The sequence below is a fragment of the Rhinatrema bivittatum genome, chromosome 17 (genome assembly GCF_901001135.1).
Source record: "Rhinatrema bivittatum chromosome 17, aRhiBiv1.1, whole genome shotgun sequence".
In the NCBI taxonomy this organism is placed as follows: Eukaryota; Metazoa; Chordata; class Amphibia; order Gymnophiona; family Rhinatrematidae; genus Rhinatrema; species Rhinatrema bivittatum.
In genome coordinates, this window is record NC_042631.1 from 28,432,514 (window position 1) to 28,460,434 (window position 27,921).

Sequence of the window (27,921 nt, forward strand, 5' to 3'; positions counted from 1 at the left end):
TACAAGTAGCAAATGTAATCTTTATTATATTAAGCAATGCCAATTCAGCCTAATTTTCCAGCCATTTGGTATAAACTGCAAAAATACATACATACCTATTGTCTGTGATTAGTTTATCAACCAAGAAAAAAATAAAATCAAAATATTAAAACAATTGTCTTCAAATGTGCAAACAAGTATGACAGTACAGATATCACTAATGTGTTCAAATCCTTCTGTTACTAATAATAAATGGAATTTAGAATTGATTCCAAAAATAATCACTAAATGCCTTATTTCCCCGAAGGGTTTCTCCTATTTCAATAGCAAAAAAAAAATTGTTTTTTTTTTCAAAAAGGCCCTGTGTGATCATAAATCATGAAAATCAACAGGGCCTCTTCAAAAGAAAACTAGCAATCCTGTATTATGTTCTCTCCAGGAATAATAGCATGGCCGTTTTGCTTGACACGTATCTCTGCAGTTGAGACTGGCTAGTGCCTTAAGAGAACACCGAGGGGGATCATGATGGCAGATCCCAGCCTTGGTTCCGAATGAGCTGAAAGGCCAAAGGAGCAGGAGGAAACTGCTGATTTAAAAAATAAAACAGACAAAAAGCTCTGCAGACGTGCTGCAGCCTGGACCCTCGGAACCCCTAAGATTTGGGTTGTAGCCTGTTCAGGGAACATCATAAGGTAGAGGCTATGAGATTTTTCCTAATGAATAAAAAAAAAAAAAACAACTTACAAAATCTAACTAGGATTTTCCAATAACTTCCTAGTTAAGTGGGAATGTACAGCCCAGATGAAGGCCTCTGCCTCCTCTTGCTCATCTGCCAGATGCCATTAGAACAGCAGATGTTTATCTCTGAATCTGACTGGTTAATTCAATCATCAATTATTCCACATGAAGAACAGACTTGTAAGAAGATTGCTTTCCATACCCTTGTCTCACCTACATCCCAAATGCACACCCCTTTACTGGGCAAGCCAATATGTTCTTGATAAAAAAAGAATCCACCAAACGGATCATGACGTTCCTGCACTGATAGCTGACAAGAGCTAAGACCTTTAACGTTATGTATATATTTACAGAAAAAGGCAAAAGACTAAAAGTAAAACAATATAAATGTTCTTTACCAACAAGTAATCAGTGCAAACCAAATGGAGCTCATCATTCCCAAGAGAAATAATTAAATGGCTGTACAATACCTTGGAAAGTCTAGTTGATCATATTTAAGATATCTACACAGGGCAATAATCCATTAACGGTTGTTTGCGACAGAAACCCCAGTCATGGGTTTACGCCAGGTACACGCTGTCAGCACGTTACATTAGCTCAGAGGTGCTTCTGCAGAAACCTCTATGCTCAAGGTCTCTAAAGTACCATCCTAAGCCTTTTCCAAAATACATAATTAACAGCTTCCACGGCGAAATATCAGATACATACGATCTCTTAACATTTCCAAGTTAACAGAGGTTTACGACTAAACCTCTTTCTAAAACAAAACATAAGTTTGTCTTGGCAGAATTTTGTGACAGGAGGATAGTAACACAGTAAATGTTGGCAGTAAAAGACTCAAGTGGTCCATCCAATCTGCCCAGTACATTATTTGTTTTTAGGGTAGTGACTGCTGCTCCATGCAGGTTACCCCATGCCTTCTGTTATGAGATTTATCAAAGTCAGGCTGACCCCAGCTATGTTACAGTGCTGTATACACAGGCTTTCCCGCTCAATAATGTAACACCATACATAAACATTAAAAAATAAGAAAAAGAAATGCACTTTGGTGATGAAAAGAAGCAAAAGGAAAAACGTATAGATCTAATGAGATAGGAGGTAAGGAGCTGGCTTTAGAGGAGCGCATTGATTTTTTGCTTAGAGAAAGCAAAAGGTACAAAACATACAATATTAAGAAAGATACTTCTAAAAGCCAGAAACAGAGAATTTAACGGCAGATAAGCACCATAAGGTCCACCTGAGGGCCTGATTCACTAAGGCTTTTTTGCCCCCATTCTCTGTCTATGGGGAAAAAAAAGCTTAGTGGATGAAGCCTTGAGTCTGCCCAATTTATAATGCTTAGACCCGGCTTGATACATGGCTTTCCCTTCAGTTCTTCACAACTAGGGATCCTCTGTGCTTGTTACTGTTTTTACCGTCACCAACTCTCCTGGGAGGCCGTTCCATGCATCCACCACCCTTTCCGTGAAGAAATATTTTCTCATATTACTCGAGTCTACCCTTTGGAGCTTCATACCATATCTTTGGTTCTATGACTTCCTTTCCACTGAAACATATTTCCTTCTTGTACACTACTTATACTTTTGAGGTATTTGAATGTCTCATCGCCTATCTTCCCCCCTCTTTAGTGTATACATATTTAGGTCCTGACGTGCTACTGCTTTGACTGAAACAGATCAGTGGGTATGATATTCTAATTACATTTTAGGGCTGAGCCAGGGAGGCAATCAGCTTTTCCAATGGGAGACAAAAAAAACTCGATGTGATAAGCCGTATGTCATTTTGCCTTCCCTTGGATTACCATTAGCAAGCTGCCAGAGGCAGCGAAAAGTTGCCTCTGGCAGCTACTGCATTAATATGTAACAAGCATATCCACTCTGCGCTAATGAAGTCTGCTTCATTAGGGAACTGCCAAAAAAACATGTATGTGAAAATCCTCAGGCCACCGACATGTCCTGAAAATTTGGTGTAGACAGGCCAAACACAAAAAGTTATTAGGTGGCCACATACAGCCATACATAGCGATCTCATCCACCTCCTTTCCTTCAGAAAGTAAACTAAAAACAGGCTGGGATCTTGCATATAGCCAATAAATCAAATCAATTGCTAATGCTTAATTTCATTTTATCATAATATGTAAATAAATTGATGCCTTCTGCCATAGCTGAATGTGTTGTGTCTGTCCCATCATATTCACATCACTTACCAAAACACGAAGTTCAAGGTCTTAAACTTTGGCACTTTCTATTGCATTTATACCACTTCTGGACATAAACAAGATTATAAAATGATCCAAAGAAATTTTTAAAAAATCCCATCAGCACCGTGTCTGTTCATGGTCCCATTAGTGCATATGTATCCCTGGGATGGGAGTCCAGTATTAATGAACATTTTGTGTAAGCAAAGGCTATTTATTGCTCCAATAAAACAGATCAATATTCTGATCAAGATAATAAAATAATACATGTCTTTTAAAAAGCAAAACCTCCCCAAAAATTTAAGAGAAATGTATAAAATTAAATTTGTTATTGAAACCCAGCTGAAACATTTGTTAAGACTCACAGTCATATGAACACGTAAATATAGCGCCCGCTGACAGCCTTCTGACCAATCATATTGCTTGTCTCACACCTGTTTTGTAGGTATGGTAAGGCATTTGGATACAGGCAAAACAGGCCGACAGCATGATCTGGTCGCAGTGATGCCTCTCCAGGGTGCGACCTAGAATATTTCGGTGCAGCCTTGCAACCTTTACCAACCCCTTGGGGCTGTGATTATCCCCTTCTAAGAAGAAATGCCCAGCTTGATAAGTAAAACCACTCCCCCAGTCCAAGATAACGTAAGGCTTTAGAGTTGTGCTGAGCTCCAATGTAGTGCATCCATGATAGACAGTATACAATTCATACATGTGCAGGTCTGCTAGCATCTTAGATGAACAGTGCAAGGGAAAAAAAAAGTGAAAGATTGTCCATTGCAAAGAAGGAATCATATCCCCTCGACCACCTTCTTTGGCTAACAGAGCAGAGCTGGGACCTACTTCCAAAAACGTTTCTCCCATTCTCCGAGGGGAGAGACTTTTCAAAGCAGGGCGCGATAAGGTCACGGGTAGATACAGTCTCAGGGTTAACGTGTGCTTAAAGTTTCAGCTGCTGCTGTAGGCCATGAATTGTTGCTGCACTGTTTTGGAGTTTCTCGGCCTCTGCCTCCTGACTCGGTGCTGCTCTGATTATTTCAATCACTCCACTGCTCCCAAGTACACAGGGCATGCTTAGAAACACAGCGTTGCTGGATCCCTACGATATGGAAAGCAAAAGAAGAAAAAAAAAACCAACTCAGTTCAAACGACTCCAAAGAAGAGAAGTGTGATGTGAGGACACACTGTTCAGCAGGGCCGAGGCGCTCTTAGGAGTAGATTTTATAAATCTGCGCCCGTGCGTACTTTTGTTCGTGCACCAGGCGCAAACAAGAGTACGCGGGATTTTAATAGATACGCACGTGGCTGCGCGTATCCATTAAAATCCGGGGTCGGCGCGTGCAAGGCTGCCCAAAATCGGCAGCCTGCACAGCCTGCCTCCGTTCCCCTACCTAACCCACCCCCCCAGCCCTATCTAAACCCCCCCCCCTACCTTTGTTGCACAAATTACGCCTGCGTAACTTGCGCGCGCTGGGCCGGCCGCCGGTGCGCCATGGTCCGGTCAAGAGGCCACAGCCACGCCCCCGATGACGCGCCGGCCGCAACACGCCCCCCCCAGGAAAGCCCCGGGACTTACATGCATCCCGGGGCTTGTGCGCGCCACCGAGCCTACTCAACATAGGCTCGGTGCGTGCAGGGGGAGTGTGGGCCAGGTTTTTGGGGGGCACGCGCGTATCTTACGCCTTTGAAAATCTGGCCCTTAGTGCAGTTTGATCCTTTAGGCCAGCAAATCTGTTAACTTGTGACGCTTACAGGAAGATGGAAGGTCAAGGCTTTCTGTTTTTCAAGATGGCCCCGGGCTCAAAGCACTGAAGAGGCTTCACCTTCTGCCTTGGGAGAGGGCGGCTTAGGCTTGTTGGCATTCTAAGTCCGTTGGTCAGTTTGGGGATTTGTTCAGTAAATGTAATGGCTCCCTAGCAAAGTTTTGAAAGGACAACAGGGAGGGTAATTTGATAACTGGGAGATAGGGTAAAGTCTGCACATACATTTTAACCCCAGATTTTCAAACCGGCATACAAGTGCTGCACCACACGCACAAAGTTACAACCTGCTCTATTAGCATAACTTGTGCAGGTGAGCTTGGGTGTATACTCCTTAACATAAAACAATAGGGGGTAGATTTTAAAAGGCGCGCGCGTGCATTCAGGCGCATGTTATAAAATCCATCGGCCGCACCCGCATGTGGTGCCTGGGCGAATTTTAGTAAATTACGCACAGCGACGCAATTGGCCCTTCCCCAGTTCCCTCCCAGTCCACGCCAATTAAGGAGCGGACTGAAACTTTCCTATCCCTAACCCTACTCTTCCTACCTCTTCCCCGTCCCCTAACCTAACCCTAACTATCCCCGATTTTTTTGGGTTTTTTTTTACTTACTGCTCCGTCGGAGCAGAAGCAACTTCCGCACACCAGCCGCCTGCTGGCGCGCGCTTCCCTGGAACAGCAACTAATGGCCACTGTCCCGGCCGGCCTCCGTCCCACCCAAGCCACGCCCTCCAGCCCCTCCCTTTTTCAGGGCCCTTTAAAAATTCACCCTTATGTGTGCAAGTGTCAGCTCAGCCCCCCCCCCCAGTGCATGTAAAGGATGTCTGCAACTGGTACTTTTACGCAAAACTGAGCCCCCAAACTATTTTAGGGACAGGCATTTATGCACAGAAATGGCTCTGAAAATCAGGCCCAAAGGGACTGAGGTTTCTACAGAGGCTTCTCATTCACAGCCAAGTGGTGCTTAAGATTTTGGACAGATTCTATTCTATACTAGTGACCAGAAAGAGTCCGAAGGAACCGCTTTGCTCTCGGATGATCCCCCAGCTATCTCGCATCTGCAAAGAAAAGGCTCCTCATAGGAGTATCGAAAGCAAGATGGCCCCCAGTCCGAGAAATCCAGATTACCTTAGCCAGCGTTGAGACAGAATGAATTTTTCTTTTGTCAGTCACTATACTGTCAGTCAGGTCAGCCACGGACAGACCCACAGACCACGACTTCTGACTTTTCCCCTTCAGCAGTTCCATCGCTCTAGAAGCAGGACAGAGGAGAAACAAGAGTCCTATGTCATAAAATGCTTTTGTGCTCGGGGCTCAATTCACCCAACTTTACGTTGAATATGGGAATTAAGAGTGAAAAACCTAAATGTCGTAAAAGCTGATATTTGGGAGATATTTGTCAATAAAAAACGTTTACAAGGTTGTAATCTCCTTGTAACCAAATTTGTTATAATTGAATTTAACGGCTGTAATAAATCATGTACACAATGTACTTTAAAGGACAAGACTTCAGTTTGTTGTAAGCATGGCCCGTTATAAAGAGGGCCTGCAGTGTTTTCCAGTATAAGGACATCTAAGGAGGGCAGGAAAGATGATGAACTGTTTGAAGGCATCACCCTTGCAGGGAACGTGGGAGAGTCTGCCGGCAACACCACGCAGTACAATGCTAAGCAGACGTAGGCTGACCAAAAGGGCCTGGTGCAAGAGCTGGAACAGACTAACATGACTGCTGTGAGCGTTTACTTCTGTATCCGCCACCGGCACTGCATTTACAGGTTCGCCATGTGATGCAGAACTTCATAACAACTGAACCAACAGTGATCTTGGTTCCTAACTCTTATGTTTGATAAGGAGACTACAAATCAGCATTAAGTGGAGTCACCTGTTTAATAGCTGCTCCTGGAAGTCCCCGTGATCCGTCGCCCTGTCTGGCAGAGGAGGAGCCGACGGATCGGAATCTCTCCAAGCTGGCACTAGGAGTGAAATGAAGACGTTGAAAAGTGCCTGCTCGAAGCAGCGCCTTTCTTTTCGGGGGTACCTCTCCCGGCCTTCCACCCTGCCACGCATTTCAAGATGCCATGGCTGCTTCCTTCATTTGCCAGCCTCTGTCTACAGGGGCAAGGAGCTGTCACGCCCCCCCCCCCCCCCGGTCACTTCCCCTATTTTCCATAAGGGGAGGGACCCAGCAGCACAAACTCCCACTGCCCTCTGTGCAGATCTCCAGCTGCCTAAAATGCACGGGCGCGCGACCGCACCAATGCATACGTACAGACGAACAAAGTCTCCACAATAGGCAGTGGTGCTTCGTTCAAAATGTGCCTCAAAATAAAAACGAGGAAGAGGGAAGAACGCACAACATGAATTTGGTGCTCTAGGGAATGTATCTTATGATATAAGAATTGACATCTCACAGTGATTAAGGTAAGGAGCCTGCAATGTGCAGCTAAGTTGGTCCCTCTTCCCCATCCAGCCAGAGATGGATGGAGACACTACTTGCTGTACTTCGTGAAATAGTCGTAGAGCACCCAGAAGCGTGAAATGTGTTGGTATTCTAAAATATTTTGTTTTTAAATAAAAATTTTATGGAGAAGAACCATCCTTGTTCTATGAGGTGGAATGGTCTGCATCCAGCAGGCTCGCTGCTGCTTCATAATCAAAGTTTTGTTCATTAAAGAAAAGCTTCAGACTGGATTCCAGGGTTCCGAGTCCTGCTACATAGACTCGATGGTTTTACCTTTGTTTTCGCCTTGTTCTCCAATAATCCAAGCTTCTTTTCCAGATGTCTCAGAGTTCAGAAGGTTTGCAATAATATACTGAAACCGTTCAGAATCCAGATTGCATCCGATTCCAATGACTCGACTCTCTGGCAATCCGCTCAGTTTCCAAGCAACGTAAGTCATGATTTCAACTAAACATTGCAAACACACGTTGGAGGAGAGAATTATAGAATCAGGAGCACAATTACAAGTGTGTGACTGGTCATCCCCCCTACCCCTAGTGAAAATGAAATGGATTTCTTGTTCACAAGTTGCTGTGATTAAATTAATTCACCTGCTACGCTGAAGGTCAGAATGATGGCTTTACAGCACTGTAACTGGTTTTAAATAAAAGACAACTGTTCCGACCCAATGACCCAGGCATTCTTACGTATGAAAGTTACCCAAGAAGATAGAGTCAACATTGCAGAATGGAATACCATAAAGCTCAAGCATTCAGGCACTTGGTTAGGATTTCTTAACGCGCAGCATCAGTGACATCCATTAATGAAACAAGCAAAAATTGTCAAAGGACCCCTCATAACACCCACATTGGTGAAATCATTCCATCTGTTTGGTGAGTAATCATCAGTCTAAAAGCAGTCCTTTTTTTGTTTAGACTTTTAGTTATGCAAATAAAATCAGCACTTTCCTGAACAGGTGGTTTCTTCAATCCAACTTGGATTTCTGACAGTTTTTGCTCGTCACCGTGGATGTCACCGACGCTACGCTTTTAAGAAATTCTAAATGCATGCCTGAATGCTTGAACTTTATGGTGTTCTTACGCCATTCTGCAAGGAGTGCGGAGGCAGTACTCACAACCCCCAGAAGAAAGGTGTGCCCTGGTGTTGCTGAAGAGCGCCGCCTGCTGTCCAGCCAAGGGATCACTTGTGGAGCCACAATCCGTATCCCCCAGCCAGGAAACTGGGACTGCACCTTGGGTGGAGAACACTTAGGAACGTGGTCACAAAGTCCCTGGCACTTCATCAGCAGGGTTCCTCCTTACCCAGGGGAGACTGAGCAGTGAAGCAGCCGAGAGACACAGGAGGCTCAAAGTCATGAAAGAGCCTCCGTAAAACACAGCAGAGTGTTTCAAAGCAATCTCAATTTTATTTTGAAATTACATCTTTCAAAAGATTTTTATTTTTTTTTTGCCTATTTTGTGGTCTCTGGCAAGCGATAAGTGTTCTTGCCCTGTAATTATGCCCTAGCCTTCAAATATATAATGAGGGAGAGACAATTATCTTCCTTTCAGCTACCACACTGCTCCTTTAACAGAATCACAAACACCAGGGAGTCCCCCTGTCACGTGGGCTCCCTAACTTACGCCCATGAATCACGGAAAACAAGCTGTACAGAGGGCTAAAACATCTGACAGAAGAAACCTACGGCAAGTGACATGAGAAGCAGCCATGGAGTGAGGCAGACCAAGAACTGCCAGCGCTGCGGCGATGAGAAAGTGAGGTTTAGGAGAGCTCAGGACAATGAACCCTAGGATTATAGATTTACCTGGCTGAGATGCAATCAGTAACACACTCTTCTGACTATAATGCGCCACTGCCGGTACGATTCCCCGGTACAGCTCCACATTGCTCTGCAGCACACTCAGATAGGATTGAGTACTGCTCCAAGAGTTCACTGTGAGCACCACCACTTTTGACCCAGCAATGGTTGCGATATCTAAAAAGAAAAAAAAAAAAAAAGAACCCACACATACATACATATTTAAATCTAGTATCAAGCACCATGTTTTTTTTTTTATTGTTCAATGAATTTGGTTGAAGATATTGCGTTTAAACAAGTTTCTGGTTCTCTGATCTAAAAAAGCATTCGGGAAAAAAAATAGTTAAATGATGTGAAATCCAACAGCTGGGTTATAAGAGGAGCAGATGAGATGCACTTTTATTCTTCTTTATGAACTCTGCTATCTTCCAGTGATATTCATGAAAGTAAAAGAGTTCAAAATGTCAAACCCTGATCCTGGTCCTAGCTCTTGCTGTGGCTTTATGCTTTAGTTTTCCCCGCGTTAACTGGAGAAAGATTTTTCCCACCTTAGAAAGCATTAGATAAAGCAGATCCACCATTTCTTCTCCTCCCTGATCCTCCACAGGAGGAGAAAAGCACTGAACTACAGACAAAATCATCTCTAATTTCAAAGTTATATTTTTCCTTTTCACCCTGTATTGTAGGAAAATGAAAAAAAAAAAAAAAAAGCATTTTGCCAAACCCCTTTTTATTTTACTGTTTCGGTGGGTTTTTCTCATGCAAGATGATTACTGAAGATTGCTTCCCCCTCAAAATGTAACACAATCCAGAGTTTGTGGCATCACGATTATTTTCATGATGCTGAAGTTTCATGGAAAAACAACGGATTGGGGTTTTGAGTTTTTATTTATTTATTTAAATTATTCTACCGCTTTTATCACCCTCCATCTTTGAAATCCCGCCTTCCCCAGATGGTGGGCCTGGGCAGTTCTGGCATCGCGCTTGGCAAAAGCACTCTCTGTGCCTGGCGAGGGCCATCATTTTGGCAATGGCTCTGGACCAGAGTGCACCACTTCCTCGGCTTGTGCCCAGGCTCGACTCACACCCCTCCCCCCCCCCAAAGGATGAGGGTCCAAATTCCCATCCCCCTCCCCCATTGAAGTCCATAGCGCTGTGGCCTCTAACACGGATACAGTACGACACACCAGGGGAGCATAGAATGCCCTAAAGATTTAATAAGTACTGAGAACCTTTGCTGATTTCCACCTCTGGCAGATTAAAGATGTCCAGGTCCATGGCGCCGCCTCCTTTCAACGTGCCTTCGGCCAGATCAAGCAGCACAACTTTCTCGGCAATGCCCTACACAAGGAAAAGGCAGTCAGAGGTGCTCCCAGTACAGAAGAATGCTTGGAACGTGTCACGAAGTCAGCGAGTTCCGAGACGCTGCCTGCACGCAGCCCCAGGATTCTCACGAGGTTTGGGAGGACGCCCGGCCCAAACTACTGACCCGAATAAAGACTCTTTCACAGAGAACATTACAAAGCTGTCAGTAAGGCATGAGAATAGGAGCAACCGGGTGCTGCATGTTCATCTAGCAAGGATGGTACAGAACCAAGGAGAAATAGAACAAAAAAAAAATGATGTCCTACAAGCGGTCAAGCTTGTACAGCTGCCAGCTCCTGCGATCTATTTTTAGCAGCAGAGACTGAAAAAAAAAACTGGATGGGCCAATTGGTCTTTATTTGCCAGCATTTACTATATTACATTCTATAATATTTTAATGATCCTGTTTTATTCCTGTCACAGTAAGAAATCTAAGGGAAGGGAGGTAGAAGAGAGCGAAGTAAGTGGAGGGTGCATTAGGGATCATGTTTATACCCTTTTATGCGCACATTAAGGATATGACTCGTTGCTCCAAAGCACAGAGGCACAGTACCTTAGCTGCAATTGCCAGCACACAGGCCACGCCCAGATCTCCTCCTCCGATCACGGTAACTTTGTTGGCATCTCCATTTTTCTTCCTGCCACCTGTTCTGCCAGGTGAATTCACATCCATACCAGTCACACCTAGAGGGAAAGAAGCCAGAAACTGGACTTAACTTATACCAGATTCCAGGGGCGGAGCGGGGGGGGGGGGGCACATTTTGGGCTTCAGCCAACATTTTTGTTAGATGCCAGAGCAAAAATTTAATTTTTTCATGTTAAAAAAAAAAAGACCACGCCAAAAAGTTAATTGCTTTTTTGTTCTTTTTCTTGTTTTGTCTATATTTTTAATTTTTTTACATTTTTGCTCATTCTTTTCTGTTTTTTTGTTTTCTTTTTTGCTTTCTTGGTTTGTCATTTTTGAATTTTTTTTGCTTGTTTTGTCTGTTTGGAGTTTTGGGGAGTTTTGTGTGTGTGTGTGTGGGGGGGGGGGGGGGTTCCCCCTCTTCCTCTCCTGGGCATGGACCCATCACAGTGGCAGCTCTTTTCCAGCTGCGGGTCCACAGATTTAACCGTCAAAAAGGGGACCAGGGGAGAGGAGAGCGTAGGGGATTTAACCATTTAGCACGGACTGGCCCAACTTGGCCAGACAAGTTTAGAGGCTGCAAAATGCAGGTCTAAATCTATCTGGCCAGATTCCCCCCCCCCCCCCCTTTCACCTACCCAGGTTTCACAAGCTTAGCAGGGGGGCAGCTCGGGGACATTGGGCTGAGCGAGGCAGGCGACTGCCTGAGGCACCAGGCCCAGGAGGCACCAATGTGTTCACCCAGAGGGCAGGGTGCCAGGGCTTCATGCTGCCGCCGCAACAGTGCCGGCAGCTCTTCTGAACCAGTTTGCAGTAGTGTCAGAGGGGTAGCCATGTCATCAGAGGAGGTTCCTTCTCACGGCCAGCCAAGCAACTGAAGGGCCTACCCCCTACCCCCCCCTCCAGGACCACCTGGAGCTCTGAATGGCCCAGAGATGGGCTGGCTTTCCCAGGCCTCCCACCATCTTCCATCCCTCCCTTCTGCTAATTTTGTTAAACCTGGTTGGGTGGGAGGGAAGTGCAGCCAGCACCCCGTGATCTGCCCAGCATGAAGAAAAAAAACAAAATTTGGTGGCTTCACCCCCATAAGTATCCCTCTTTTCCCCATCCCCTCCACCACCACCACCCCTGTGACCCTCACTTACCAACCGAATTGGGATGTCACAGCCTTCCAGCGCGGTATCCAGCATTACTCCAACTGTAAGGCTGGGCCCTCCCAGCTTGGTTTACAGACCGTTTTTGGGGTAGGTGGGTTTTGTATGGGTTGAGGGCTGGGGGGGTCAGGAAAGAGAACCACTCCAAACGTTGAGCTCAGGCAGATAGGAGAGCAGTTAGCACTGAAATTTCAGCACTAGTCGGTTCATTTTAATAAATTAGCAATTTTATTTTGCCCCATTATATTTAACCAAATATTCAGCTGCACTTTTCACCAGGTAACTGCAATTGAATATCCAGTTAGAGGCAAGTGGGTAGATTTACCCTGTTTCTCTTTGCTCGGCAGGGTTTTGAATATTGACCTCCTATTGACCATTATTTCTGCAATCTTTTTTTTATTATTATTATTATTATGTAACCATGTGCCATGGCCAACTGGGGTTGTTATGCAAATGTGCTTTCCCACTGATGAGTCATTTTGCAATAATGAGACCATGTCTCTGTGACTTCCAGCTGATTTCTGCTCAATCTTTTATTTTACACTGCATAGATAACAGAGTTGCTTACCCGTAACAGGTATTACAGGGATATTAGACCTCACATGTGGGTGACATCATCAGATGGAGCCCGGCACGGAAAACGTCTGTCAAAGTTTCTAGAACTTTGACTGACACACTGAGCATGCTCAGCCTGCCCTAATCACGCATTCATGCTGGGTCCCTCTTCAGTCTTGAAATATAGAATTCACAAAAAAATAAACTAAACTATTAGAAACTCAACTCTGTGGGGTGGAAGGCGGGTTTCCTGAGGACTAACATCCTGCTGTCCTAGGAGAACTTACAGGTAAGCAACTCTGCTTTCTCTTAGGACAAGCAGGATGGGAGTCCTCACACATGGGTGAATACCTAGCTATAGGCTGCTCCCGTATGAACAAGGAACACGCAGCATTTAACTAGGTGCCAATGGGCACGACAAACTAGTACTGGTGGCAATAGAGGGTGCCAGCCTGAACCCGGACAAGGGCATCAGGTCAGAAGAGATGGGTTTAATTACTGAAAAAGGTTCTGCAAGACCGACTGACCAAAATGGCTGTCATGTCGACTTTCTCTGTCCAAGCAGTAGTGTGAAGCAAAAGTGTGGAGGGAACTCCAGGTTGCCGCTCTGCAAATTTCGTCTATGGGGACTGCCCGCAAGTGAGCCACCGAAGTCGCCATGGCTCGAATGGAATGAGCCTTGACAAGGCCCCCCCCAGCTGTAGACCTGCTCACGCTTAGCAGAAAGAGATGCAGTCTGCGAGCCAAGTAGCAACTCCCAAACTATTTTTGTAAAATGAAATGAAGAGTTGTGTGGATTGTCTGTGGCCTGCTGTTCGTTCCAGGTAGAACGCTAAGGCCCTTTTGCAATCTAGGCTGCGCAGAGATCGCTCCACTCGGTGTGAGGCCTAGGGAAAAAGGTTGGTAAGACAATAGACTGATTCAGGTGGAAATCAGTCACCACCTTAGGTAGGAACTTAGGGTGTGTGCAGAGAACCTCCTGATCATGGAAAAAATGTTGTGTAGGGCGGATACGACCCTGCATGCTGAGGTAACCGCTATCAAGAAAATGACCTTCCAAGTCAGGTATTTCAGGTCACAAGAACGTAAAGGCTCAAAGGGAGCCTTCATTAGGTGGCCCAAGACCACGTTGAGGTCCCAGGAAACTGCAGGGGGCTTGAGGGGGAGGTTTCAGCTGGAGTAGGCCCCGCATGAAATGACCCACCACAGGCTGTACTGAGATAGGCGATCTATCCACTCCTTGGTGGTAGGCTCCAATCTCACAGAGGTGGTCTTTAAGCCAGCATCTGAGAGGTGCAGCAGGTAATCTAATAGCTTGGAGGTAGAACACGAGAACGCATTCAACCCCTGGCTGTCACACCACACTGAAAATCTCTTCCACTTTATGCCGTAAGACTTGCTAGTGGAAGGTTTCTTGGACTCCAGTAGGACCCAAGACACCCCCCTCTGAGAGATTCAAAGTCTGTAAGGTCAGCCTTTCAACATCTAAGCCGTGAGTGACAAGGTTTCCCTGATCCTGTGTTATGAGGTCCGGGGTCATTCCCAGACGGATCAGATCTGCTGGAGCCAATAAGGCGCTATGAAAATCATGGTCCCCTGGTCCGGCTGGAGCTTCAGGAGTGTCTTGGAGACCAGAGGGAGCGGAGGATAGGCGTACACAAGGTTCTTGCCCCAGTGTCTGGCAAAGGTGTCCAACACCATCCTGCCTTTCCCCCAAGTCAGGGAACAGAACTAGTCTACCTTCCTGTTGTGAGGAGAAGCAAAGAGGTTCACATCTGGAGTCCCCCAAAGGGGGAAGATCCGGTCCGCCACCTCCTGCTTCAGGAACCACTCGTGTGGTCAGACGAAGCGACTTACGCCATCCGCCAGCACATTCTCCTGTCCTGGCAGGTACTGGGCTCAGAGAAGGATGTTCCAGGATAGAGCCCACGGCCAAATCTGGACTGCCTCCTGGCAAGGTAGGAACGATCCCATTCCTTCCTGCTTGTTGAGGTACCACATGGCTATCTGATTGTCGGTCTGGACGAGCACAACCCTGACGGACAGTTGATCCTGAAACACCCACACGATATAGCGGATTGCCCATAGCTTTAGGAAACTGATCTGGCGCCTCCGCTCCTGAACTGACCAGTAACCCTAGGTTTGCAGATCCCCCACATGTGCTCCCCAACCCAAGTGAGAAGTATCTGTGATGAGCACAACTTGATTGGGGGAAGCCTGGAAAGGAACCCCCACCTCCAGATTGGGAACGGTCACCCACCATGACAAAGGGACCTGGAGCCGTGAGGTGACCTGAATACTTGCCCCAAGGGCCTGGGTGGCTCGGTGCCACAGACTGTAGGGTCCATTGTGCCCTGTGCATATGAAGGCGAGCAAAGGGTGTTACATGGACAGTTGCTGCCATGTGTCCCAGCAAGCGTAACATGGTGCGCACCAAGACCTGGTGGTTCCGTGAGACTGTCCCCGCCAGATAAGCCAAGCTTAATCGCTCAATCCCTGGGCAAAAAATCCCAAGCTTAAGTTGTGTCACACCTGGCACCTATAAAGCTCAGGCACGGGTTGGGACCAGCTGGGACTTGGGGTAATTGGGGTAACTGCAGTGCCCCCTACCTGGAGAGGCTCTTGACGAGCCAGTCGTCAAGATAGGGAAATACCTGCACTCACTGCCTTAATAGATGCGCAGTCACCGCTCTAAGGCATTTTGTGAAAAATGCGGGGCGCGGACGCTAGTCCGAAGGGCAGCACCCTGTACTGGAAATGATGCTCACCCACTACAAACCAGAGATACCATCGACGGGCGCGGGCAATCCCTATGTGAGCATAGGCATCTTGTAGATCAAGGGAGCAAAGCCAGTCTCCTTGATGTAGGAGGGGAATGAGGGCACCCAGGTGACCATCCTGAACTTTTCCTACACAAGGAATTTGTTCAAGGACCTCAAATCCAGAATCGGGCGAAGGCCTTCTGTTCTCTTTGGGATGAGGAAATACCTGGAGTAGAAGCCACTCCTCCATTGATCGGGAGGAATGGATTCGAAAGCCTTGGGCATTCTGAGGGCGGAGAACTCTTTGAGAAGTATTTCCCGATCATTGGAAGACCTCCAAGACGGGCACGGGGGAGAGTCCGGCGGTATTTCCTGGAAGTGCAATCTGTACCCCTGGTGGATGATGGAGAGGACCTACTGATCCAAGGTGATGGCTTTCCAATGTTCTGTGAAGGATGTGAGTCAACCTCCAACCGGAGGGACCCTCGCAGCAACTATTTCCTTAAGAGCGTCCACAAACTGATGGATCTCCAGCATCCTGTGCCTGGTGCCCTCCTCAGTGAGGAACTGGAAGGGGATTGACTCCGCCATCGCCTTCACAAACCCTGCGAATGTCAGGCCCTCTGGAGGGGAGTGGTACATCTCCTTTGGAGCAGTGGGTTCCGAAAGCAGTTCCTCAGAGTCCCCAGAGGAAGAGATGGAAGGCTCATCTTCCCACGGGTCGTAAGGGGCATCAGCCTCGCTCCCTGGCGACACCGGTGGGAGAGCCCGAAGTACAGTCCTGGGCCGGGGCACTGGTAGCCCTGCAGGCACATACTACACCACAGGCCCTGGGGGCACCGTAGGCATCGTTGGCGTCAAGAGCCCCACTAATCCGAGGCCCGATGGCAGCAGGACCGGTCAGGGCAGGGGGAAGGGGAGGGATGCACTACCAGGGCCGATGGTCCTTCCTCATCGGAGGAATCTGCAATGGGGATGGTATCTAACCATGGCCTCACCAGTGCCCCTTGCAGCTGTGAGGGTTCCCAGGGCATCAGCATGGGTTGCGTTGGCAGAGTACCAAGGAGCAGATGCAAGCACTCCAGCAGTGGTGCCACCTCCCACACCAGTCAGGAGTGGTTGAGTTCACTCTTAAAAAAGCAAAAAGGTCTTGCAGCAGCAGATCCCAGAGGAAGCCATCGAGAAAAATAACCACTGAGCGGTCGATGGTTGGTGGCCACCGGGGGATGGCACCGTCAGTAATCGACACAAAGAACGCAAATTACCATGACGCCTCTAACTAGAGCCGGGAGAAATTGAGGGACCCGGCGTGGGAAACATGAAAACAAAAACTCAATTTTAGGATTTTCCAAAGAAAAAACAGAGCGTGAGCTCCATAACCCTGAGGCAATAGCTCCGCGGAAAAGAAGAGACTGAAAACGGATCCCGCGTGGATGCGTGGTATAGGGCATGCTGGGCATGCTCAGTGTGCCAGTCAAAGTTCTAGAAACTTTGACAGAAGTTTTCCGTGCTGGGCTCCATCTGATGTCATCACCCACATGTGAGGACTTCCATCCTGCTTGTCCTAGGAGAAAAGACAGAATTTAAAGCTTGGGATGTGTTCTGTCTGGGCCACTTAACTAACACCGGTAAGCAATGACAATCTTATCTAACGAGAGCAGATCTAGACAGATCAATATCCCTCTTCTTCCAAGATAAGCAGAAAGAGTGACTTCAGATTGCAGACTGAACGGCTGTGAGCCGTAACAATGTCATCCCAAGAATCTGCTTTGCACGTGACAACCTTAATATCACCGAAGAATGTAGTATCGTGTCAGCCAGACTGAAGAAGTCGTCATAAAGTCATGGCACGAATAATATAAATTTGACAGAGGCCAGCTGGGATCACAGGAAGAAAGCAGGAAAGCTGACCCACCATCAGTAATCTGCGATATGTAGGACAGGAGTTCTTGCTGTCTGGCCGCATCGGTGGAAGACAAGGAGTACAAGGGAAGCTCCTCCTGAAACTTGGAGATCATTTCAGTGATTAGGCCGAGGACTGTGGACTTGGGCTGAAAACACACAATGAACACTCCAAGTTAACAGATTCCTTGCTGGTTGTCCTGATATACAGTAATCTTCCAGTTCTCTGCACTGCACTTTTCTACCATCATCACAAAGAAAAAATGGAAAACGAGAAGGGCAAACTGCGAAAGAAAACAGCAGACTCTGAATCAAGGTTGTTTTGAGTTTCCCAGGCTTTTCCCCTGGCATGGAGTTGTTCATAGATATTCTCCCTTATTGCTTTTTGTTAGTTTGCATGTTTTATTAAACCTCAGACATCATCTCAATGAAAATTTTGCAAAAAAACCAAAACAAAACAAAAACCCAAATGGTCTTTAAATAGATCCTTTACAAACCTACTAGAATATCTGAAAGCAGGGGTGCCTGGGCCAGACAGAAGACATCACTGCCATGGCAATCCTGGGTCAGAAAAGAATTGCCGCAGCCCAGGCTGCCTCCTGCCTGCCGAGAAAAGGCTACCAGGGGCCAAACCAGGCTTGAGGGAATGAGAGCAGAAAGAGCAGCTGAAGGATAAGAGCGGGGAGAGGAACGCAAAAGGTTACAAGGAAAACCATTTCTTTGCCCCACGTTTTCTAAGTATTTTTTTCCTGCCCCTCTGAAGCTGTGGTTCTCACCCCCGTTAGTCAGGTTTTCAGGATCTCCACAATGAATGTGCATGAGATAGACTGGCATACACTGGAGCCAGTGCATGCAAATTACTAGGACTAGGGGACATGCCGTGAAGCTAATAGGCCACACACGTTTAAAACATCAGAGAAAGTGGTTTTGGCAGCGCACAAACTGTGGAATTTGTTGCTGGAAAAAAAATGGTGAAAGCAGTTAGTGTAGCTGGGTTCAGAAAGGATTTAGACAAGTTCCTGGAAGAAAACTCCATAAATTATTATTAACCATGCAAGCAGGACTGGATCTATTGTTTAGGATCCTGCCAGGTGCTTGTGAACTGGATTGGCCACCGTGGGAGGCAGGATGCTGGACTTGATGGAGCCTTGGTCTGTCTCAGAATGGCAGCTCTTATGTTTCCAGGAGAGTTAAACTATACCTTTGAAAACATCAGTGCAAGCCTTTAGCTGCCTAATAAGCCCTATTTCTTGTCTATAATTTGGCCAAGGAGCATTCCAAATCTCTGAACACTACTGAGTTACACTAAAAGGCTAAAAGCATTGCTCTGGAAACGTCTCTTGCTATTTGTGGCAATCCTGCCCAGCAGAGAAATTAATACCCTAAGTAAGCAATAAGGCACAACAGTGTGTACATTGCTGGTTATCACAATTTGGATGCTTTCAATCTCCCAAGAAGGGCTGACATTACTCCAGACATTAACGATTTGGAAAGCCTTGTGACTATAGTTTTTAAAGTCATTTTATTGCGTTTGTATCTATCCCAGAACATCATGCCGCAGACCAAGCCAAGCAACTCTGTCTGCACTGGCCTGGGCCACTACCATTGCACTGATAATCTCTGCCCCCATGCAAGTGCACGGAGGAAAAAATGGCTGCCAGGAACGTGTAGCTCATAAATCTTCTCAGAATGTGAGAAATGCCATGGAACCCACTCACACGGCAGTCGAAATGCTTGGCACAAATTTTCCGGCACCACAGCGATACCTCACACCGTCCTCTGCTCACTACTCAAAATCTTTATGCTAGATCAAAACTTAGCCCTGGCCTGATGATCTCCACGCTCTTCCCCTGGGTATTGCTTGACGTAGGCCACTGGCATGCACCAGGGATTTAATACAATTCCTTCTACTGTGGCAGATGCTCAACTAATATCAATTATTCAGATCTCAGCTTAAAATCATTTCCTCACCATACTGCCAGTCCTTTGAATGAAAAATGTACCAAGAGAAATGTCTTACGCTGTCTTTGCACAAACTCTGCAGGTTACTAACAATCTACCAAATTCAAAGAATCTCCTATTAAATGGTTTAAATTATAGGCAGGTACACGTTCTGGCTTTTATTTTGTCTTTTTCCTCTCCATCTTCAAGTCACCCTATCCCAGAGAGCAGGCCTGAGCGATTTGCTAACCCAAGGGCTGGAGAGGGGGAGAATGTCCTCCCAGGTGACCAGCAGGGGCCCCCTTCTCCTCTCCAGACCCAGCAGGCTCCGACGGATGCCACAACATGCCCGGAGCGCTAAAGATCTGTAATGCAACTATGTCTGAATGATATTCGGAGGTCATAAAACAAGCACTTTCTTACATGGCTCCAGTTCTGCAGGTAAGGCAAGTAGATCCTGCCCTGATTGTCCACGTGTTTTCCAACGTGAATTCCCATGTTTTCGGTTGGCTTCAGGAAGCAAAGAGGTGGAGCAAAAGGATGAGAGTCCAAAATCCAGAGTCGAACGGGTATGTTGTAAGAATTGCCTAGTGGAAAGAAAAGATAGCTCTTTATATAAGGCTTCCATTAGGCCCGGCCAAACACGTACAATATGCAACGAGTCGTTCAGCAAGAATATTAACACTTTTATCAAGCACACAATAACATCACTGGAGAACTTAATGCATGCCAGTACTTTCCACGAGCTATAGAGAGCCTCCCTCTCTATATATTCAGAGCCATCATACAGTCTAAAGGACCTGCCGAGATTTTAAGATTTTCTAATTTACTCAAGGCCCTGGTAATTCTTTACACAATTTTAAAATAGACGAAGATGAGCCTGTTGCAGTACAAATCTACCAAGTTTATTTTACATGTAACGTTTACATAGAAAAAGTATCACATGGGAGAAAAGACCACGCTTCGAACAAGCTCTCAGTGGGCAATTCTCAAAATTCAGTAATTGCAATCAATCTTATATAATTGTTTCTAAATACAAGGTCAGCATGATAAAGTAAAACATTAAAAGAATTGTATCTTAACTTGAGCAATTACAGTTAGATCTCTGCATTGTATTCAAATAACCATAGGTTTTAGGTTCTGATTAATCAACAGGTCAGCATGTCCTAGATTATAATTGCAATTACATTTTATTACTAACAAGAAAAGGTCACATCATTGTATTTATTTTCTACCAATTATAATTACCTTTTATCTTGTCCATGGAGCCAAAAAGTCTAATATAGTCTTGTGCAAAATTGTTTACACATCTTTCATTCTTATTATAATCTAAATAGTGGCTTGTGTCTTTGTTCATAGAAAGCACAGCATAAATCAGTAAAGAATATAATAAGCTAAACTGAATGACATTGAACAGAGAGATAGAACAACACTTTTGACTCCGTCATACTCAGTTGTCTGAGATTCGAGAGTGGCAGATGCCAGGAAACTTCCATCAGTAGTTTCCCTCACCTTGATATTTCATTGGGATCGTTCCTACGAAATTCAGCAGGTCTTTCTGGGAGCCATCTTTGAACGCTGAAAATTACAAAAGTAAATGCAGTGATGTACGGCGTTTTTTTTGTTTTCTTTCATCACTAGCTGTTCAGCATACTTTCTTTTAAAACTGTGTAAAGTTACACAAATCTTTGGCAAGCAGTGATTATTACATTTGCTGCTGGAATCTCTAGGCTGTGCCAACCTTTTGAAGGAGCAACAAAAAAGGTGTGGCAGGATGGAAGATTTTCAAGACCTTCTTCAGGTGTTAAAAACATCGTTGCTGTTGATCCTTGTAAAAGGTCTCAACCTGCTGAAACTCCGGTTTTCTTCGGGACCAAAGACATCTACCTTTGCTGATGACGGGTTTTATTGTTTTTCTTTTCCCTCTGAGGGATCTGTCGACAGGTAGGTGCGCACGCACTAAACTCTTTCGTGGACAGATCGCCTTGGGGAGCCCTCCCTGGTCTCGCCTGCTTAGTCAAGGCTAAGGGTTGGAGGAATCTGCCAGGTAAAAAAAACCACAGACCTGCATACAATTGTAACATTCTGGATACCTGTTGCCATTTGTATGGAAGGGCACTATTTCTGACTGACGGCAAAGGCGTGATAAAGGTTTTGAAAAAACAAAACAAAACTTTTTTTTTAACCACGGGTCCTGAATCTGGCCAGCAGGTGTCACCAGAGCGCCCATCTGGCACTGTCCCCGCTGCCCTCGCAGTATCCCCATCCCTGGCCAGTCTGGGCACCTCTGCCACTGATCCTGCAGGCTGGCCCCCCCCCTTTTTTGTATCTCTAACCTGGTGCGTGGCCTTAATGCCACTGTAACGGGGCTCCACGTGTGAAACCACAGTGACCCAGCATTATTCTTCCTTCTTCAAACGGAATCAGCCAGCCACATGTTTAACCATCTAAAGTCATGGTGAACTCAAATAATTTTAGTGATTCCTTTCTTACCACAATTAGGTTGCTAACCTGGTACAACTTGTAATTAACCCTGATAAAGCCAGTGTTATGCAATAGTAACATACACCGAGGTATGCTTAGAGGCACCAAACTAAGTCACGAGCTTAAGCAAATTAAATACTGGCCCAAATATCCGATGGCCTCACATAGAAGAAGAGAAGACATTAGGAATATAGGAATCTTTTTCTCCCCCTTTTTTCCCTTAACACCTGGTATTTGCTTCCTCCCTCTCCAACCTCCCTCTCCTCCTCTCTCTCTTCTCCCCTCACCAGGCTGCTGCTCTCTGTTCCACCAGCCCCATCCTGCTTCCTCCTCCCCAGCCCCAAGCCAAACGCCGCTACCTTCTAGTTGGCGAGAAGACACGGATCGTTTTTTTTTGAGAAGCGCTTTAAACACATCACAAATGTCCTGCTGCCCAAACCCTATATTCTGAATCTTTGTATTGTATCCTCCCTTCACTTCTGAAGTCTTCAAGCATTGAGAACTCCAAAAACGATGGGTCCCAGACCAGCCCTGGTGACCCCACAGCCAGCTGAGTTTTCAAGGTAACTACAATGAAAATGCACGAGATATATTTGCACACACTGGAGACCCAGCAAATGCAAACATACCTCATGCATACTCATTAGAGATATCTTGAAAATCTAACTGGGCAGATTTGGGAACCACTGGGTTAATACCTAGCACACAAACTAGCAGCATTGCAGGTGACAATTCATAAGCCCATTTTCTGACATAAATTTATCCTACTAACCTAATTACAATTTGTTTGTTCCCATTAATCCATTTTCTAATACCAATAGCACAATCCACATCTCCTGACACAGGGTTCAACAGCAGGGCTACCTTCTGAGTCTAGAAGGAACATTTATCTAGAAACTAAGGGCTGACCCTGCATTCCACCTCCGCTCCCGCCCCATCCAACCTTTTTTCTGCAACACAGCTTCATACTACCTTATACCTGCCAACTACCCCATGTCACCTGTGTTAAGAAGGAAAATATAAACAGAGGGGCCAATGTCATGTACGATTCAAGGTGCTCTGATGGCGACAGTCCTAATTCTTCCACAAAGTCACAAAATCCCCATCTCTGGTGGTGGCCTACTCCGGTCCTCAAGAGCCACAAACGGGTCTGGGTTTCAGGATAACTACAAAGAGCATGCATGAGATAGATTTGCATGCCCTAATCGGATAGAAAAACAGGTCTGGCACAATAGTGCACAAGCAACCTAGGGTCATGTATATTTCACACCTTCCATGAGAAGCAAAATTCAATTGTGCTTGCTGGACAAAATGTCTTTTCACAAAGTAGAATTTTTAAACTATTGATTCTGAATGTCTGGAAATGTCAGATATTTGAAGAATGTGTTGGTACAGCACCACAGTTTAAACCTTTAATTACATAGAAACAGAATATAATGGCAGATAAGGAGTGTAAGGCCCACCTAATCTGCCCAATTTACCCTCTGATGCAACACTATAGTCCCTGGCTTCTTCTTGATTTGTTTGCCACTAAAGATCCTCTGTGCTCATCCCAAGGAATCCTCACTGGGTGATTTTAAAAGCCCTACGTGTGCTAAAGCTGGGAGACACACACGTGACTTGGCCTGGCGCGAGTAAACACATACCTCCCAGGATGCATATAAGAAGTTTTCACAAGCAAGAGCGAGGGACTGCACCATGAAGTCAGCGCACGCCGGGGGTCCCCTACCGCGTAACTGACTTCAGCTGCGGATGGGGTTTAAGTCGTGTAACAAACAAAAAATAGCCTAGTCAACGGGACTTTAAGGGTCGGGGTAATAGGGAATCAAGTTAGCTAGGTGGATTAGGAGGAACTCTCCTTCATTGGGGAGAACTGGGAAAAAGGGCTAATACATTAGTGCACGGACCCTACTAAAATTCCCTCCCCCCTTTTGCATGCACATCAATATAAAATCGAGTGTACATGTACACGCGTAAAGCTGATTTTATATAACGCGCATGTTATAAAATCGCCGCGCGCACATGTGTGCCCGCTCGCAGGTCTTAATGTTTACTTTTTAGGGATTGATTTACTAAGGCTTTTCTCCCATTCTGTGCCTATGGGAAAAATGTTTAGTAAATGAGGCCCTTAGTTAGGAATCACTTAGGATGACGTCATTTCATAGTAATGTAACACTAGGCATATGACATTTCATAGTAATATAACTCTAGGCATGTGATATTTCATAGTAATATAATTCTAGGTATGTAATATTTTCACTGTTTGGGTATCGGAAGTGTTGGCTCTCTGGATCCCCAGAGAGCCAGAAAATTTAAAATGAAAATAAGCAGAAATAGACACAAGATAAATAACATTGATGTTAACAACTTAGTGGCAATTAGATTGTAATGTATTGCCTTATCTGTCATAAGTGCAATAACCATCTGCAGTTTATTGACTGTTGAAGGGAGAGGAAATAAAAGTTGATGGGATTCTTACTATAGGTGTCCATGGAGAATATGAAGTCGGGATATCTCTTGTGTACATTCTTTAGTTCTTCTACAGTCAGGTCTCTAAATTTGTACTAGAAAACAAAGCAAACATGCAAGCTGTTTCAATTTGTTAGGAGGAAGAAAAACCGCAACAGAAACTATACAGGATAATGAAAACACATTCAGTTTAATCAACTACATATTGCTCAAAGAACCTTTCCCTTAAGACAAGGAACAGAGTCAGTTACTGTGGTAAAGCTGATCTTTAATGGTAGGTCACATTACGAGTGTATGCAAGGAGATCAGACACCAGAAAACCTGTCTGTTAGACTGACAAATGTCCAGTCCTCAAACCATTTATATGGTTTTTTTTGGACATTGGTTGTAATTAGCTAACTGCAGAGATCACGTAGTCTGCAGGTGCAAAATTCCATTTCACAGCTGTGCTTTGGTAAAGAGGAGGCAGAAGCATGAAGCATTCAGCTAACCATAAGCTTAAATGTCTAGCTTGGTCCAGCTTGCAATGATCACTAAACCACAAAGTAGGCAAGGGCATTAGCTATGGAATGGCTAAAGACCAGGGTCTGCTAGCTATAAAAATAATGCAGTTCCAAAGAAGGGAAAATATGTCACTTGCATACCTATAGCTAGGTGGCAGAGACCTTACTGATATTTTAGCTTATCACAACTGTCATTTACCATGAAGCAACACAGCGCTGATGTTATCGTCTGTATCTGCATCTGGAGCTAGAAACTAACCACAATGCATTTCTTAGAAACAGAAGGGGCATTCCTTTTAGACAGCATGTCAGTTGAGAACATGCCATCCTGGGTCAGACCAAGGGTCCATCAAGCCCAGCATTCTTTTTCCAACAGAAGCCAATCCAGACCATAAGAACCTGGCATGTATCCAAAAACTAAGTCTATCCCATGTTACTGTTGCTAGTAATAGCAGTGGCTATTTTCTAAGTCAACTTAATTAATAGCAGGTAATGGTTTTTGTGCCTTGCTTCAGAGCAAGGCAGAATAAATTTCAACTTTATTTTTCTAATTTAATTTTTGTTTAACTCTCATCTAGCTGGATGAGTGGAAGGACGAATTGCTGATAGAGAATGAATAACGTTAGCTTAATGGCCAGCTTAAGGGCTCACTGTTCCTTAATCACAAATGCATCATCAGATTTATACAATGAAAGGGGCAATAGAACTAAGACTGCAGGTCAATCTAAAGAAGTTTAAGAAAGACTTAAAAACATGGTGCTTTTTACAAGCTTACACAAGTAACACTCAGATTGATATTTAAGTCTGCAGTCTTTCAACTGATTTCTTTTATATTATCTATATTAATGATAATTTTATGTTTTTTAATAATTTTACTATTTTATCTTTTAACTGATTTTATTGTTTTATTCTGTTCTTAATTGATTGTAAACCGTAAAGATGGAACCTCGTGTTCCGGGTAACAATATATAAAAACTGCATAAATAAATAAATAAATAAATATAGTAACAAAAGTAATGATGGCAGAAAGAACCAAATGGTCCATTCAGTCTGCCCAGCAAGCATCCTATGGTAACCCATGCGGGTTACCCCATGGTTTTCTTAAGGGTAGCACCTGCCACTCCGTGTAGTTATTCCCAAGCCTTATATAGCAACCCATAAAAGAATTTACTGCTAGCAACATTTTTACTGGGTGTTGAGCCTTCTTGAAAATTCAGATAGTGCAAGAGATAAACACACAAGAGATAAATAAAAATCCAGATTGAATATATGAACTTACTGGCACATTTAATAATCTTATCAAACTGCCAGAAGAGATAGTCTTAAAAAACAGTATCAAGAGATCCTTCAAACTTCAATTAGTAACTGACAGAGACACAATAATTAAGATCTCCCACACTCTGAACTTAATCTAATATCAGAAGACAAAGAGTTGGAACTTGAACTTGCCATCTGAAAACTGGGGTAGTGAAACCCTAATGTATCTGAACTATGAACGCAACTACAGCAGGTTTAACATTCTCTGGTGTCTTAGCTGATTTGAATTTGCATAGAGCTTGGGTTGCCCTTAGAAGTTGAAATTTGTCTTGAGTGTTTTAGGTCCCGCCCCACGGCCTGGTTTTCTTATATACAGGGTGGCAGCCTGGATTTTTACCTTACTCAAAGTGATCCCTGTCCTTAATTCTCTAATTAATACCTCTTATGTCTCTTGTCTATGACTCTTGACTACACTGTAAGCTCCGTGGAGCAGGGTCTGTCTCTTATGCGCTTATACAGCATTATAGAAATGTTTAATAGGCATAGCAAAGGTAGGAACAAACGGCTCAAGCGCATAAGACCATTTAAACATAATAGAAGTTCCAAAACAAATGGAACAATAAGTGAAACGAAAAATATAGAGATGCCCACACACTTTATCATAAAAGGAAAGAATTATATGGACAAAGCTGTAAACCGTGCAAGGAGTAGCTTGAGGCAGGGGCTTCATTGTACAGCACTGCCCCATGCTGCACGTTCAGCCTTAAAGAGCTCCGGGCGGCGGCACCCGGAAGCGAGCTCCTCGCCACTTCCCCGGCCCCGGACACACCTTCCCCAGCCGCTGCCTCACGCTCTCCTCCGGGAACTCCATCACCTCCCGACCCCAGCCCGGGGAGGGACCACTTGCACCCGGCGAGGCTTTCTGCGCCGGGACTCACTTCCTGCTGTACGGGGGCTCCGCGCGTTCAAAACAGCTGAGAAGCGAAGCGACCGAGGCGAGGGCGGCAGCGACTCGGCCCCGCCTGCCTCCGAGCGGCCCAATGGTAGTAAGGTAAGGATCTGGTGTCCTAGAGCCACCCCTGATCTCCAGCCTCACCTCCCTCTTCTGCCCTTGCTCTCTGGATCTGCCCCACTTTCTGTGGTATCCGTCAGTACTCAGTAAAAGTCATTTTTCTCGCATTCCCACCAAGCATTCCGCCTTCCAGTTTCACACTCTAAACTCCTTGCCCTTCCTTTTCTACTTAAATGCCTGTCAAAAAAAATGCCAGGCGGCAGTTTATGCCTTAAAGTTTCAAGTTGTGTCTGTTTCATTCCAATGTTTTGGCTGTGGCCGTGTCTTGCAGTAGTGGGCTCACTGCAGCCTGCAGCCACTTACTGTGGCTGGGAGGTTGGCACGTGCTTGTTGGGGCATCAGACGGGTTGCACTGATGCAGGATTGGGACGGGAAGGATCCAGCTCCTGCCATCTCAGAGCCCTCTGCAGGGAAAGAGGCCACGCACTGGACTTCCTCTTGTGACTGTTTAGGGACTGCCCCCATAGCAGTAGGGTCTGAGGGGAGGTCGAGGAGGCAGCCGTAGACCAGGGCTTCCCACACTTTTATCCAATGTGACCCCTTTTTTGGACTTAAGAATCCACATGAGCCCAGGGGTCGACCAAAATAAATTAGGAGTGTGGTCCCCCTTCAGCAGTCACCCATTCTTACAGTCCTCACACTCCAGCTGACCCCCCCTCTCAACCTCCAAACCTTCCAGTTGACCGCCCCTCTTGCAGACCCTTCTCCTCCTCCTCCTCTCATTACCTCATTCTGTCTCCCCCAAGATCTCCTTCTAACCCTCCCATTCATCCCACCCCCTTTTCTCCTCCCACCATCATTTCCTCCCCTCCAAACCTTCTCTTACATACCACCACCACCTCTAATGCTGCTGGTAGTAGAAAAGTGCTCACCTAACCCAATGAGAGATGTCAGAAATGCT

At 45.4% G+C, this 27,921-nt stretch overlaps 1 protein-coding gene across 4 annotated transcripts; it reads right to left on the reverse strand.

Annotated features, from left to right (window-relative positions):
- Positions 1-27,063, reverse strand: UEVLD (UEV and lactate/malate dehyrogenase domains). 4 transcript variants are annotated; one of them, XM_029582558.1, is made up of 12 exons: positions 27,045-27,063; positions 24,199-24,283; positions 20,748-20,813; positions 19,659-19,822; positions 17,308-17,443; positions 10,850-10,980; positions 10,164-10,272; positions 8,938-9,108; positions 7,407-7,580; positions 6,555-6,645; positions 5,801-5,924; positions 1-4,010 (listed from the first exon to the last, which is right to left on the reverse strand). In XM_029582558.1, the coding sequence occupies exons 2-12, from the start codon at positions 24,209-24,211 to the stop codon at positions 3,852-3,854; spliced, it is 1,338 nt and encodes a 445-aa protein (XP_029438418.1). In that variant the 5' UTR covers positions 24,212-24,283; positions 27,045-27,063; the 3' UTR covers positions 1-3,851. The 4 variants fall into 4 exon arrangements, with proteins under 4 accessions (XP_029438418.1, XP_029438417.1, XP_029438416.1 ...); XM_029582557.1 differs by lacking the exon at positions 27,045-27,063 and adding an exon at positions 26,887-27,024; XM_029582556.1 differs by lacking the exon at positions 27,045-27,063 and adding an exon at positions 26,778-27,014.
- Between the last annotated feature and the right edge of the window lie 858 nt (positions 27,064-27,921).

Excerpts from the sequence above, each read along its gene's own strand:
- UEVLD (XM_029582555.1), bottom strand. The coding sequence starts at position 26,696 with ATGGGGCAGTGCTGTACAATGAAGCCCCTGCCTCAAGCTACTCCTTGC. Across the intron at positions 5,925-6,554 it reads CAGGAGCAGCTATTAAACAG|AGCGATGGAACTGCTGAAGG; the intron begins GTGACTCCACTT and ends TCCTGCTTCTAG. Across the intron at positions 4,011-5,800 it reads CTGTCTCAACGCTGGCTAAG|GGATCCAGCAACGCTGTGTT; the intron begins GTAATCTGGATT and ends TCCATATCGTAG.